General features: G+C 42.0%; 1 protein-coding gene across 1 annotated transcript; it reads right to left on the reverse strand.

The window, feature by feature from the left end:
• Window positions 1-2,519: 2,519 nt before the first annotated feature.
• LOC127527611 (C-type lectin domain family 4 member G-like) lies at window positions 2,520-12,232 on the reverse strand. Its single transcript, XM_051926728.1, has 5 exons — window positions 12,102-12,232; window positions 9,435-9,539; window positions 3,260-3,391; window positions 3,015-3,166; window positions 2,520-2,597 (listed from the first exon to the last, which is right to left on the reverse strand). The coding sequence occupies exons 1-5, from the start codon at window positions 12,190-12,192 to the stop codon at window positions 2,520-2,522; spliced, it is 558 nt and encodes a 185-aa protein (XP_051782688.1). The 5' UTR covers window positions 12,193-12,232.
• Window positions 12,233-13,066: the final 834 nt, after the last annotated feature.

A 13,066-nucleotide genomic window follows, 5' to 3' on the forward strand; every position in this document is an offset into this window, starting at 1 on the left:
ACGGCCAGGAGGACCGGAGGAGGGCTTGAGCCTCCTCCAGACCACAAGGGGGCGACCGCCCTGGTTGCTTTGGGGACCACGGGTACAGAACTTTGAAGCTCAGGGGGGCGCCCCGATGCCTGTGGAGCCCTGGACCTCAGCACTTCCGCCACACTTGGGAGTGCCGATGGAAGATTGCCGGGAAGCACCTGGAGCACATCCGGGTGATTATAAAAGGGACGTCAGGGCAACACCCCCAGACCTTTTGCTTTTGTTTCCACAGGGCAGAGCCGTAGTGCTGAGGACGCCAATTCCCCATTATGGAGAAGACCAGCCTGCGCTGGACGTGCCGCTGAGTCCCACGGGACTCGTCTGGAAGAGGGGCGGTGTAACAGGTGGCCGGGTCCCATGCCCGGTCGGGATGCCCCTGCTGCATATGTAGCCCACCCTGGCAGCCACAAAACATCCCCACAGGGCTGTGGAGGACTCAGTCTCCCATGAAGCCCTGCGGGAAACTGAAGCACCCGCATCACCCAGGGAGGCTGTCACCAAGCGTCCCAGGGGAGGTACTGAGGAGCCCACAGCTGCTCCCCTGGAACATAGGCAGCAGGGGCATCCCGGCCGGGCATGGGACCCGGCCGCCCATTACAATGTCAAAGCTTTTATTGTGGTTTGTGTACCTTCACTGTTTTTTCCGTGTTCATTGCCTTGACTTTCAGGGTGACATCTAGAAATGCTGCCATTGCTTCCTGTTTTCTGGCTGAATACACTTCTGATCATTTCCAGTAGCTGTCGTCAGAAACATGACTCACTAGTTCACTTTATCAGGTCTCTGATGATTCTAAAGACAAGGCCTTTTCTATTAAAGACTAAAGTGCCATGGCCTCACTAGCCTTTATTACAGGGTGGCAACTGCTCTTCTCTGTGCGGCCATCAGTGCTGCTGTGTCTCTTGTGACCCTTAACTATGCTGATGATCTCATTTTAGAGCTCTACGGCTCAAAATCTGAACTAACAATGTCATCATATTGTACTTACACCATTAATAGGAAATGAAGATGAATTTGGGGCAGCATGATGAAGCTCTTCCCAAACATATGGTGGGTCCGACACATTTCAGAGTTTGTCTGCTGTGTGCCAGACTGGCTTTTGGGCAAATTTTGGGCTCTTTCTAGTCTGGATAGTGTCCAGCTCCCTCTGTTGCATACTGCAGACAGGAATACAGTTGTATGGATGAGTGGACTCTTTATAACCAACAACATCCCATAATCTGCCTATTATATGTCTGCTATTCCACCTGCAGTTATCCACTTTGTGGCCATTCACACTCCTACCTCAGCCTCTTCGGCTCATCACTGTCCCTGTGGCACCCTGTGACCTCGTGGCACCTCAGCCGTGTGTTTAAGTTCAGAAATGACATTCTCACTTATTTACTTGTAGTTTAGTTTACTGCACTGTAAAGTGTTTGTCATTTGTAACTTATTTCATTATTGTCTTCAGAGCTCTATGAAACAACATTCATGACTACATGTGCAAGGCCAGCATTAGTGGCAGGATTTAGGGAAAGGAGTCGATAAACGTGAAGTCAGCAGTCACCGGCCATATTTATGTGATACTTATACAAAAACTGCTTTGAGATTCAATAATGTCAGAAACACACAAATTACTTTGATGTCTGTTCATCTGTTTAATGTTATTAAATAAGATAGTAAACAGTTTGTTTGTCTCCTCTAATAACAGTAAAGTGTCTTCTGTAGGTAACCCCCTTCTGCTCCTGCCTAATACGGTTTTGTAGCTCATTCAGTCAAAGTGAGACGTCTCAGAATGAAAGGAGTCTTCTTACCTCTGGGATTTCACAGGTTCAACGTCCATCCTGGTAGTTGGGTTTTCATTACTGATGTCATCTCCGCCAATCCAATATAACATCACTTTACTTTCGATGACCTCATATTGATTTGATAAAAATTTCTGAAAAGAAAACATGAAATGAAGAAGTTGATGTAAAGTTGAATTTGCCTGTGTGTCTGCATTATATTGAATTGTCTTCTCTTAGTCACAATCATTCAAAAGATTAAAATAAAACACATTTTACTTCCTTTTTTGCTTTAATAGATACTGTCCTGAGTCTCCCTTAATAAATGCAATGAACAGACAAAACTCTCAGTGTGTCACCTGCTTTTATAATAAACAGAGCTATTGTGTCACTTCTTGTGTCACTTCAGCAAATGGCAGTGATGTCCAACACAACTAATGTGTCAGTGTGCTAACAGAGATACTGAATACGACATCCCAGGGGGAAACTTCACAAAAACCCCAGCCCCCCCAATGGATATCAACCAATGATAGAATTTGCTAGACGTTTAGACTGATTTGGGTCTTAACAGGGGCCTACCACCTCAGAAGGGCAGTTCAGTAGCATTCTGTGTTTTATTTGGAGTGATGCAATGGCCACCTGGTGATTTTCATGAAATAATGATGAGCAAATCTTAAATTGCATCATATACTAAATCGACTAGCACATCACCAGAGACTCTTTGTCTATTACGAATCTCCCAGATATTCAATCAAAAACCAGAAATGCATGTAAACGTATGGTAGAAATGGCAAATCTAAGAGCTCCTGTATCGAAAAAAGAAGAAACAGCAAACTAGGATTCACAGCATGTCTGATGGCGTCAGTTGTAGTGAATGAAGAAAGATGGAAAGTGTCCTCTGACAGAATCTTTACTTTCTCACATAGTGGTCACAAAACAAAGGGTCTCTCAGACTTTACTTAATATGGCAGTCGCCCTGAGCCTTTGAAATGCTTTGACTGACTCTCCAGATCCATTGGAGGAATCTGCTAAAGAAAGACATTCCTGCTTTAATAACATACTGAGATGACTCAACTTCAGATTAGGTCTTCTGGGATTTTTCTTGTGATGCACTTTCCAAGTCTTTTTTATCTTTAAAAAACTGAGCTTGTCCTGACAGTTTAACTTACAGTATACAGTTTTTCATGACAGTCATCTTAAATCCACCTGCATAAATGACATACCTGCTCCTCTAAACTTTCGATATTCACTAGTCGTCCACCCCTTCTTATGCATTTATCACAGCTCTCAGTCCAGTTCAGTTTATTACAGGAGAAGAAGTAACACTTGGACCTGAAGGGGACCCAGCCCGGTTTACATACAGGGCAAGTGTTTTCTGTGGAAAAAAAAAAGAAAAGAGCAAATGAAAAATGAGGGATTAGATGAGTAAGGAGCCCACAGTCTACTAACCCTGAAGCAGAGCACTCACCGTGAGTTGTGTTTGTAACATCACAGTAGAAGTCCTTCACATTACTGAACTCTTTGGACTCTTCATCAAGTTTCTCATTTGCATTTCTTAACTCTTCCAAGTCTTGCTCCTTGTGATTTAATGTTATGAAATCTGAGGAAAACAAATCATTTCATAACATTAGTAATATAAAGTAACACATCTTTTAGGCCTGAGTTAAGAAATGCTATCAGGTTTGCAGTGACAAACAATCACTTGCCATGTTTCCATCCATCCATTTTCCAACCCGCTGAATCCGAACACAGGATCACGGGGGACTGCTGGAGCCAATCCCAGCCAACACATGGCACAAGGCAGGAACCAATCCCGGGCAGGGTGCCAACCCACCGCAGGACACACACAAACACACCAAGCACGCACTAGGGTCAATTTAGAATTGCCAATCCACCTAACCAGCATGTCTTTGGACTGTGGGAGGAAACCCACGCAGACATGGGGAGAACATGCAAACTCCACACAGGGAGGGCCTGGGAAGCGAACCCGGGTCCCCAGGTCTCCCAACTGTGAGACAGCAGCACTACCTACTGTGCCACCGTGCCACCCTTGCCATGTTTCCTTCTCATTTTACTCCATCAGAGTTTGTAAGAACAGATGAAGATTGTGCCTTACTAGTTTTTTTTTTTTTTTTTTAATCAACTTAAAGGAGTATGAACAAGCTGAGATGCACATTGTTCTTTTCTTGTTAGTTGTGTCAAGGCTCAACATCCGGGGCTCTCACCTGACTTCAAACGGTCCACATGACCCCCTAGTAGATCGTAACCCAGAATGGCACAGTGGCAAGTGAAAGACAACAACTGGTTTTGAAAGTCAAACAGCAAAAGCAAAATAATAAAGTGTGTCACGCATGTGTGCCTTTGGGTCAGCTTCTGGTCTCATCTGAGGTAAGCCTGCTTTCATTTCTTTTTATTTTAAGTAAACAGGTTGACACGGTTGGCACCCCAACATTTATTTTGAGTCCTGTCCTACCCTAATCCAACGACAAGTGGCGCAGTCAGAAGGAGTTTGTGTCTTACGATGGCTGAAATCGGTCAACTGGTTGTAATCAGTCCAACAACTGGCATACCAGGTAAACCAGTTACAAATTCACCACAGGCAAACCTGGCAGAAGCCAAAGCACGACTTAAGGCAGCAGTAGCCAAACGCCTTGGATGAGGACAAGGACGAGCCAAACTTAAGTGCAAATGTGCCCGCGGGATGACGTTGAGTCATTCCTGCTAGTTTTTGAGTGTACTTCTGCCCGACACCGCAGGCCCCAAGAGGAATGGGCACATCTACTCAATCCCTTCCTAACAGGGGTATTATGTTTTGGAGAAAAAAGATGAGCACATGATAGCACAAGGTTAACAAATGCTAAAGTTTTAGCCATTGGCTTCACAGCCATAGGCTCTGGAGAGGCGTCTTTTCACAGGATCAGAGCACCATAAGGCAGTGCACTTATCTCCAGAAGGAGACACCACCTCTTGGGAGTGTCTCGTTTTTACAGTTCAAGGACTCGAAGGGGCATGGCCAGATGCCCTCAGTGTGGGCATCCTCTCTGAGCGGTCGGTGATGAGATACAAGTGTTAGCAATTGTGTCCCATGGTGTCCCAGAGTGGTAGCGCTTACCTCAGGTCAGCCCGGAAGATGAACCCCAAAACGCACATGCATGACAAGTGCAATGCAGTAGGTAAGAAAGAAGTCAATAAATAGTCCATAAAAAGGCAGTGTAATCGTGGAGGTTAAAAACAGTCAATCAATATTTAAAAACCCTTTTTGAAATGATTCAAGGTATCAGGTTAGTCTCCTCGACAAGATAAGCTCACCTCTCTCAGCTGCCATCAACTGTCTCTCATCCCACCTGCACTAACCAACTTCAGCTGAGACACACCTCGCTGGCCCCCTGTCATCAGATATGCTGTATCGTGCTACCAGGATCTCGGGTGGGACAATCCAAGACCCCACTCTTGTTCTAAGTTTCACCAGGGAGACCCCTTGGAGTGCCAGTGTCTTGGCTCCCTTGCTGTGCTCTGACAGCCCTGCCTCCCCACCACCTCTGAGCTTGTTTGCACTGCCGATCCCACCTTGAAGTTCAGTCTCCTTATCCTCCAACCTCCCCCCAGTACTGCTCAGTCTTCCATATTAAATATGGGTGGGCACAGTGCTTAATTAAGAGACCAAGACTGCCAATGAGGCAATCAGCCAAACCTCCACAACCTCTAAGAAAAATCAGGAGGAGATGTTGGGACAGCTTAGCTATTAGCTAAACACACGGGCCTGATGGACTGAAGGGTCACCTCTAGTTTGTCAAATTTCTTAGGTTTCTATTCCTGCAGTTTCTCAAGATTCTTTTCATCTTTAACATTAGTGACGTCTATTGAGATGACAGTTAAGTATTTTGTCTAATGCTTATTTTTGTTATTGGTTCTTCAAAACAGTAAATGATAATTTAGTGCACAATACATGATAAATACATAAAATGACACAACACAGAGAAATACACTCATCTCCTAAACTCCAACGATCTTTAAAAGTAAAACATAAATTAGGCTGGAGGAGGCTGTAATGCAGACATCAGAGGACAGCAGTTTAAAGAGAGGGAATGGAGTCAGGAGATGGCACAGACAGATACTCGGGAGACAAATATTTAAATAGGCAAAGAAGGGGGAATGAGGGTCCATTAATTGTTTTTATTTTTATATATATATTATTTACTTGAGCTTATGTAAAATGATCATTTCCCCTTAGAGACAAATAAAGTATAATCTAATCTATTATTCTAAAAGAACTGTAATGTTAAGTAATGTTAAATATACTTTGATTACTTATGTAAGATGATGCCACAATCTAATGCAGGACCACAGCACAGCGTCACAGAAGGAAACACAGTACATCTCATCTAAGAGTAGTTTCAGATATTAAACTGGGATTATCTCACAGAAGTAACACAGCATTGTAGCAGCTAGCTCAGTGGCCTGAAGATGGGAGGGGCTGGATGCCTGATTGACAAGTGACCTGTCACACACACAGATGCAGTTTCAGGAGGGTCTGCACTTCATCCATCAAGCCTGGGAAGATTCAAGAATGCAGAGGACCAAATAAACAGGAGGCCCAGGCAGAAGATGAAGATGACTTTTGGTCGATTGCTAGGAGAGAGCATGTCAGGTGGAAGGACGGTCAGCAGTCCTAGCTATGCTACACGATGGGGATGGCACAAGAGCAGCAGCTTGTAAGAGTGAGAAAGGGCAATTATAAATGTTGGGCTTCCTGAGATATGGGGGGAGATTTATCATTATTACTTTAACAAATCTGTTCTTGGGCTTAACTGCTGTTTATTATGTGTGTTAGCCTCTACATCTTAGCATTTATAATGACATCTTTAACGTTAGAGTGGTTTTAAAAATTAGTTGGTCAGACGCACATGCTGTATAACTAGTTTACGAAGATTTATGATATGATTAAAATATAGAAATGGTAAAATCTTTTGCCTTTTAAGTCATTCCTAGGTTAATTTATGATATTAGGTGTCATTCATGCGTGACAGAGGACCACCTTCCTGATTTATCAGAGTAAGTGATACCACCTCAGGGTGAGAGGGAGCGCAGTCACTAACATTATTGTCTGTTTGTCACCCACTGCAGCAAGAAGATGACTCCTGAGGGCAACTGATACTGGCCTAATGGCTGGAAGATTATAAAAGAGTGGACACCCCAGAGAATGGCGTCTCATATCAGATCTGAACTGTGAGCAGCACGGAGCGCCCAAAGATGACCAACACTACCAAGTTAATTTTATTATAGGATTCAAGAAGAATCCGCTGTCTTTTGTTTATATTATCTGGTATCTCATCAAATGTTCTTTTTGTTTAAGATTATTTACATTTGGATTAAAAGGGGTAACCTAACTGGCAGCCCAACACTTCAACGACATTTTGAGCATCCTTCCAATCATCCATATATATACACATACACTGTATATACACATATATATATATACATATATACATATATACACATATATATATACATATATATACATATATATATACATATATACACATATACATATATACACATATACATATATATATACATACACATATACATATATATATACATACACATACATACACATATACATATATATATATATACATATACACATATACATATATATACATATATATTTATACATATATATATATATATATAAACATACATATACATGTAGATATACAGTATATATCTATATATCTATATTAGCACTTTGGGATTGCTAAAATATAAAGTGCAATATAAATAAAATTTATTATTATTATTATTATCTATCTATTTATATATATATATATGTATATATCTATATATATATATATATATGTATATATATATATATATATATATATATATATATATATATATATATATATATATATAGTAAAATGCAGTTGCACTTATTTATTTATTCTTTACTTATTTCTGACTTTATAGGAACGCACATTTTTATCCACGACATCAATGTTTTAGTCCTGTGGACCCACTGAACAGCACATTTTCAAAATGTCTCTCTGCCAGCTCACTCTGTTTTGCACCTCCAGCCTCAGGTCCCTGAATGACATCACAGGGTCTTCTGACTTGATCAGCCAGAGAGAGTCCTGCCACTGGAGGTCTGCAGACAGACCTTTCCCCTTCAAACCCCAAGCTTATTGTCAGGAACTGTGAGGACCATCAAGCCTTGCTTTAATTGGCAAGGAATGGGCTAGGAGCCAACCGCACCTACAGCCAGTCCCACCTTTTGGATGTCATTTTAGTTCTGCCTCAGGACAGAAAATAAGTAGGCCATAAAGACAAAAGAATAAAAGATCACGATACGAAATATTAAAACTAAAGCAGTTACTAAGTAACAAGGTCTTGTAATCTTTGATAAACACAAAAGTGTGAGGACAACTTAAATGTCATTATGGCGATTATGTCACTGACTGTGACTTTTAGTGTGCACCACTCAACGAGCAGAATACTGTGTTTAGGCAATAAAATGACAAAATGTTAGCACCCATTAATTAACAACATGGCATCATGGCCAAATTAAATCATCACATTAAAATGCCACAAGAAGCCATAGAACAACAAGGTAAAACATTTCAAATAAGTGGACATCATAATGCTCCTCCAGATGCTCCTGTCTATGAATATAATGTAGTAGTCACTTGATTGGTGGGCAGGGGAAAGAAACGAAGAAGCTCAAAAGAGACCCCTCCTCAAGCGTGGTGTACTATTAACCCCTGAGACAGCCATCCTCTGAGCTTCACTGCTCTGAAGTTAGCTTGGGATTCTGTTTTTGTTTTTTTTTCTTTCATTAACCTGAGTTTTGTAGTTGGTTTGGTTTTTCTCTCATTTTGATTTGTTGCTGTTCTCTAAACTGCCTGCTTATGTCCCTCCACCTGCGTTTTGAAAGTCTTTGTGGTATTTGGATTTGTAACAAAAAATGGCTTAATAAACCTCATTGCTGTGTTTAAGTTAGTTCGTTCAGATTTATATTCCACTTGAGCTTTGCATAACGTCACAACTGCTATTGTCATGCATGCATGTCAGAGGCTCACCCTCCAAGTTCTTCCCAGGTATGTGATACCACCACAGGCCAGAAGGGGGCGCTGTGGCTAACAGTCTTGCCCTTTTCTTTCACCAAAGTACAAAGAAAATGACCAGTGAGGGCAACTGACTCTGACCCTTCTGGTCCGTAGGCTACAAGAACTTGACATCCCAGAAGGAATTGTCACGTCTATCCAGAGCGACCAGAGCTAAGGATCTCTGTGGCTTTCAGATGACAGGCAAGAAAGCCTGATTAATACCAGCCACTTTATTACTGTGGCAATAGTTTTGTTTCATTTTACTCCATCAAGAGTTTGCTTCTGTTTGGACTTAGAAGTAAACAGGGATGGCCAGGTTGGCATCCTAAAAATTCATCTTCATTTGAGCCTGTTACCCCTTCAGATGACCCCACTATGTATACTGAATTACAGCTGTATGATTAGCTATTATGTGGTAATGAGCAAAGTCCACCTAATAAAGGGGCCAATGACTGCAGGTATAAGAAATACACAAAGCATTCACACATTCACATTTCCTTCACTTTTCAATGCCATATCAGTACAGATGATACTTACAATAAACAGAAAGGGATATGAGGGCGGCCAGTAGGAGAACACAGAAGATCGCCAGCACCTTCTCCAAGGTGACTTTCCTTTCTGCTTCAACATGAGGCACTGGAGCTGCAAGAAAAGCAAGGTGGAGTGAGATTAGAGAATGAACAGCACATGAACTACGTGATGTAGGATAAAGTGGGCATTGCTCATTCTTCTAGGCTTTACCGGCCCAACAGGCCTATTTAGGTAGCAGAATTAGAAGATGTTCAGCTGTGCCTTCCCTCACTTACAGTCCAAACTAAGTAACTGAACTCCACCAGAATCTGCCTGTAGTTCATCTGATGATAAAGGAGCAAATCAGACATCTTTCCAGAGGCCACCCTGCAAACGTCTTGAGTCACAAGGCATGAAATGGACTCCAGCAAAAACAAAGAGCTATAATTCAAGGAATGAGGGCTGGGATAGACAGAATAACTTGACTATGAGTAAGTCCTGATTTAGTGACTGGAAGGGACTTTAAAGCAATCATGAGGTGTTAGAATTCCTTTTTAAAAACTAGCTGCACCCACGTATTCTGTCAGAGAGAGGCGCACACACACTCATTGATCTCTAAGGACCATTCTGAGGGGACCCAGAACACTCACTCTCCAAAATGACTGAAAAGCTCTACAGTGGCTCTCTTAAAGTTAAAAGCTGGGAACTGACAAACACTTTCTGTTTGAGGATCTGTGAAACCACAGCACCTGCCCTTCAGAAGAGGTCACCCACCTGAAACTAAGCATATTCAGGCCCGGCCAGTACTTGAATGAGAGACCATTTAGGAAGAGCTTGGATTGCTGCTGAAAGAGGTATTGGTGAAGCCAGCAGAGGGCGCTTACCCTGTGGTCCGTGTGTGGATCCCAAAGCCCCAGTGCAGTGACAAGGACAATGTGCTGTAAAAATGGCACCACCCTTCAGATCAGATGTAAAACCGAGGTCCTAACTCTCTGTGGTCATCCAAGACCCTGAGCATCCTTTGCAAAAAGTGGGTTGTATGCCGACATCCAGGCTAAACTGCCTACCACGGCCTAATCATTCTGGACCCCTAATCATCCCAAGTCTGTAACTGACTCACTGTCTCTCAACACTTCACCACCTAACAGCTAATTTGTGGTAAGCATGGCACAATAATGGCTGCTGTCGAATCATCCAGGTGGCTGCAGCACATTAGTGAGGGTGGAAGTGGCTCCCCACTCTCTATGTAAAGTGCTTTTATAAATGTAAAGAGTTTATTATTATTATTGTCTGAGCCAAGCCAAACTGCGGGCCAGTGTGCTAAAAAGGTTAAGAAGTAGCCATTACTTCAAGAAATGAATTTCAGCATCTAAACTCTTGTGCCACAAACAGTAACGCTCTTCTCTATGAAGCTGCACACGACACAGCAAAGGGCCTAAGGGCAGAAAGGAAGATGAGAAAGCAGCACCACAGACCACCACAGATGAAGGACCCTGCAGTAAAAAGAAAGAGTGGACGCCAACGCAAGAATCCTCCACATGAACCCGGGGTGACAACAAAACAACTCCTCCACACAACATCTGACATCGTCCATAAAGACTTGGTATCGTTAAACTATTTCTCTGTCAATAAATTAAACCTCTAAATAGCAGTAAACAGCCAGCCTCTCTGTCTAACCTGGCAGGGTCCTGTTGTATAGATCACCATACTTTATATATGTAGTTATATTTCTATAATCCTTGTTTTTATCAATACTTTGCATTATTCTGTTTCTTTAATGAGTGGCCTTCATTTGATCTTTGACATTATATATTAGTTCCTCCATTCCAAGGAGTCAAGGACACCCAGGTGTTGAGCAGAAGTTATCATTAAAGTATTAGAAAAAAAGTAAACGGTGCCTCAATTGCATTTGTTATTCACAGAGTCACGAAAAAATACACTTACAGTATAAAGATAAAAGATAAAACATGACATGAAGTGCTCATAATGAAACAGAGCCATCCCACAATTTCAAAAATGTCTTATGTTTTACCGGGAATTCAAACTAAACAAAGTCCCCCAACCCTCGACTGGTCACTTTCTTCATGAGGTTTCCAGATTGTCACCAACTCTTTTACGCCTCAGACACACACGGGTCCCGAGATGTGGAGGCCGTTTATGATAAGGCTGGCATTTGCTTTATGTGCAGGACTTGAAGAACAGGCTTATCTCCGTACAGGAGTAGCTAATTCAGAAAATAAAAGAAGGGGAACCACATCTGACTAAAATTAGGCAACTGGCAATAAACCTCACTCAAGTGCAAGTGTAATGGCTGCCATTGTTTGTATGACTATAAGTTTAACCAGTGCACATCTTATAACCCACTTGGCTAAGCCAGTGTCTGTGACGGAAGGCTATTTTGAAAACAGTCAACCATTCTGCACAAAAAGTGAGCTGGGCAAATTAGCACTCTGAACAGTCGACCAAAACATGGCTCTCTCAGATTTAATCACTAACAAGAACAGCTAGGACAGGTTCGCTCTTAGCTTTTAAAAGTTTTTCTGAAGTTAGAAACAAGAGAGCTTTGAGTCACAGCTAATTAACATCAGACCATCCAATCGTCTTCCATACACTACAAACATTTCAAAACACCGTAACACACCATGCCACATAAAAGTGCCGGCCCTTTGGAAAATAATAATTTGAAATAAATACCTGTGTGCTGCTCTTCCTCTGCCCTGTCATCCTGTACTTGTTCCATCTCACAAAAGTCTTCTCTGGCTATGAAATACACTCTGTTCTCCATCGTGTCTATCTTCTACAACAGCATTAAGGCAACTAAAGCATATGTTGAAAACGTTTCTAGTTTCCTAGAAAAAGTGCGTGTGACTCTGTACAATAAGGAATCAGTCAAGTATTAAAAATGTAACTAATTTCTGTAGCCAATAAGATAGAACAGAACACTCAGTGCGTTAAAGCTGTCCTTGAAATATTTGAACACTTTTCAAAGAGTGAGAGGGAGGATATCATAGTCTAAAAGCAAAAGGAGGTTTGAAGAAAATACTGACATGGGGGAAATCCTTCAACCAGCTCAGGGATTCGGCTTTTTATTTTTCTTTCCCAACTGTTGCTTCTTTCACTTGGCTATTATAAGTTGCATTGAGTAAAAGCAGCTAGAGAAATATGTTGTGTGTCGTCATTTCAGGGTGCAAAACAATAAATTATGAATATTCTGAAGGGGGGGTGTCTTTCCTTCATTCCGTATATGAGACACACGAGGTAAATTCCCAGTTCATGATGGTTTAGGTGTCTGAATCGACCAAAAGCTTCACCAGCCGGGGGCTTTTGATGAGATGCGTTGCTGAAGTTTGTCCCTTTGACGTGGTTTTGTCACCACATATAGGCATGTCGTCTGCAATTGAAGAGCACAGGCCAGTTGTGTTCTCAGAAGACCCACGCTGTCATTTATTTTTGGAGTTGACTAAAAGCACAATGAGATGTGGATTGCTATAGAATTAAATGATTATTTATGCTTATAAGCACCAAAGTGGTAGGTGGGCTTGCATCTCCTGACATTTCCAATTCCTGCCTGAGATGAACAAGTTTGTGTAACTCTGGTGCTGTCCCTGAGCCCCCAGGCCAATTCTCAGAGGCCATCCAAGTGCCCAGGGACAGAGCTG

The sequence above is a fragment of the Erpetoichthys calabaricus genome, chromosome 4 (assembly GCF_900747795.2).
Source record: "Erpetoichthys calabaricus chromosome 4, fErpCal1.3, whole genome shotgun sequence".
In the NCBI taxonomy this organism is placed as follows: domain Eukaryota; kingdom Metazoa; phylum Chordata; class Cladistia; order Polypteriformes; family Polypteridae; genus Erpetoichthys; species Erpetoichthys calabaricus.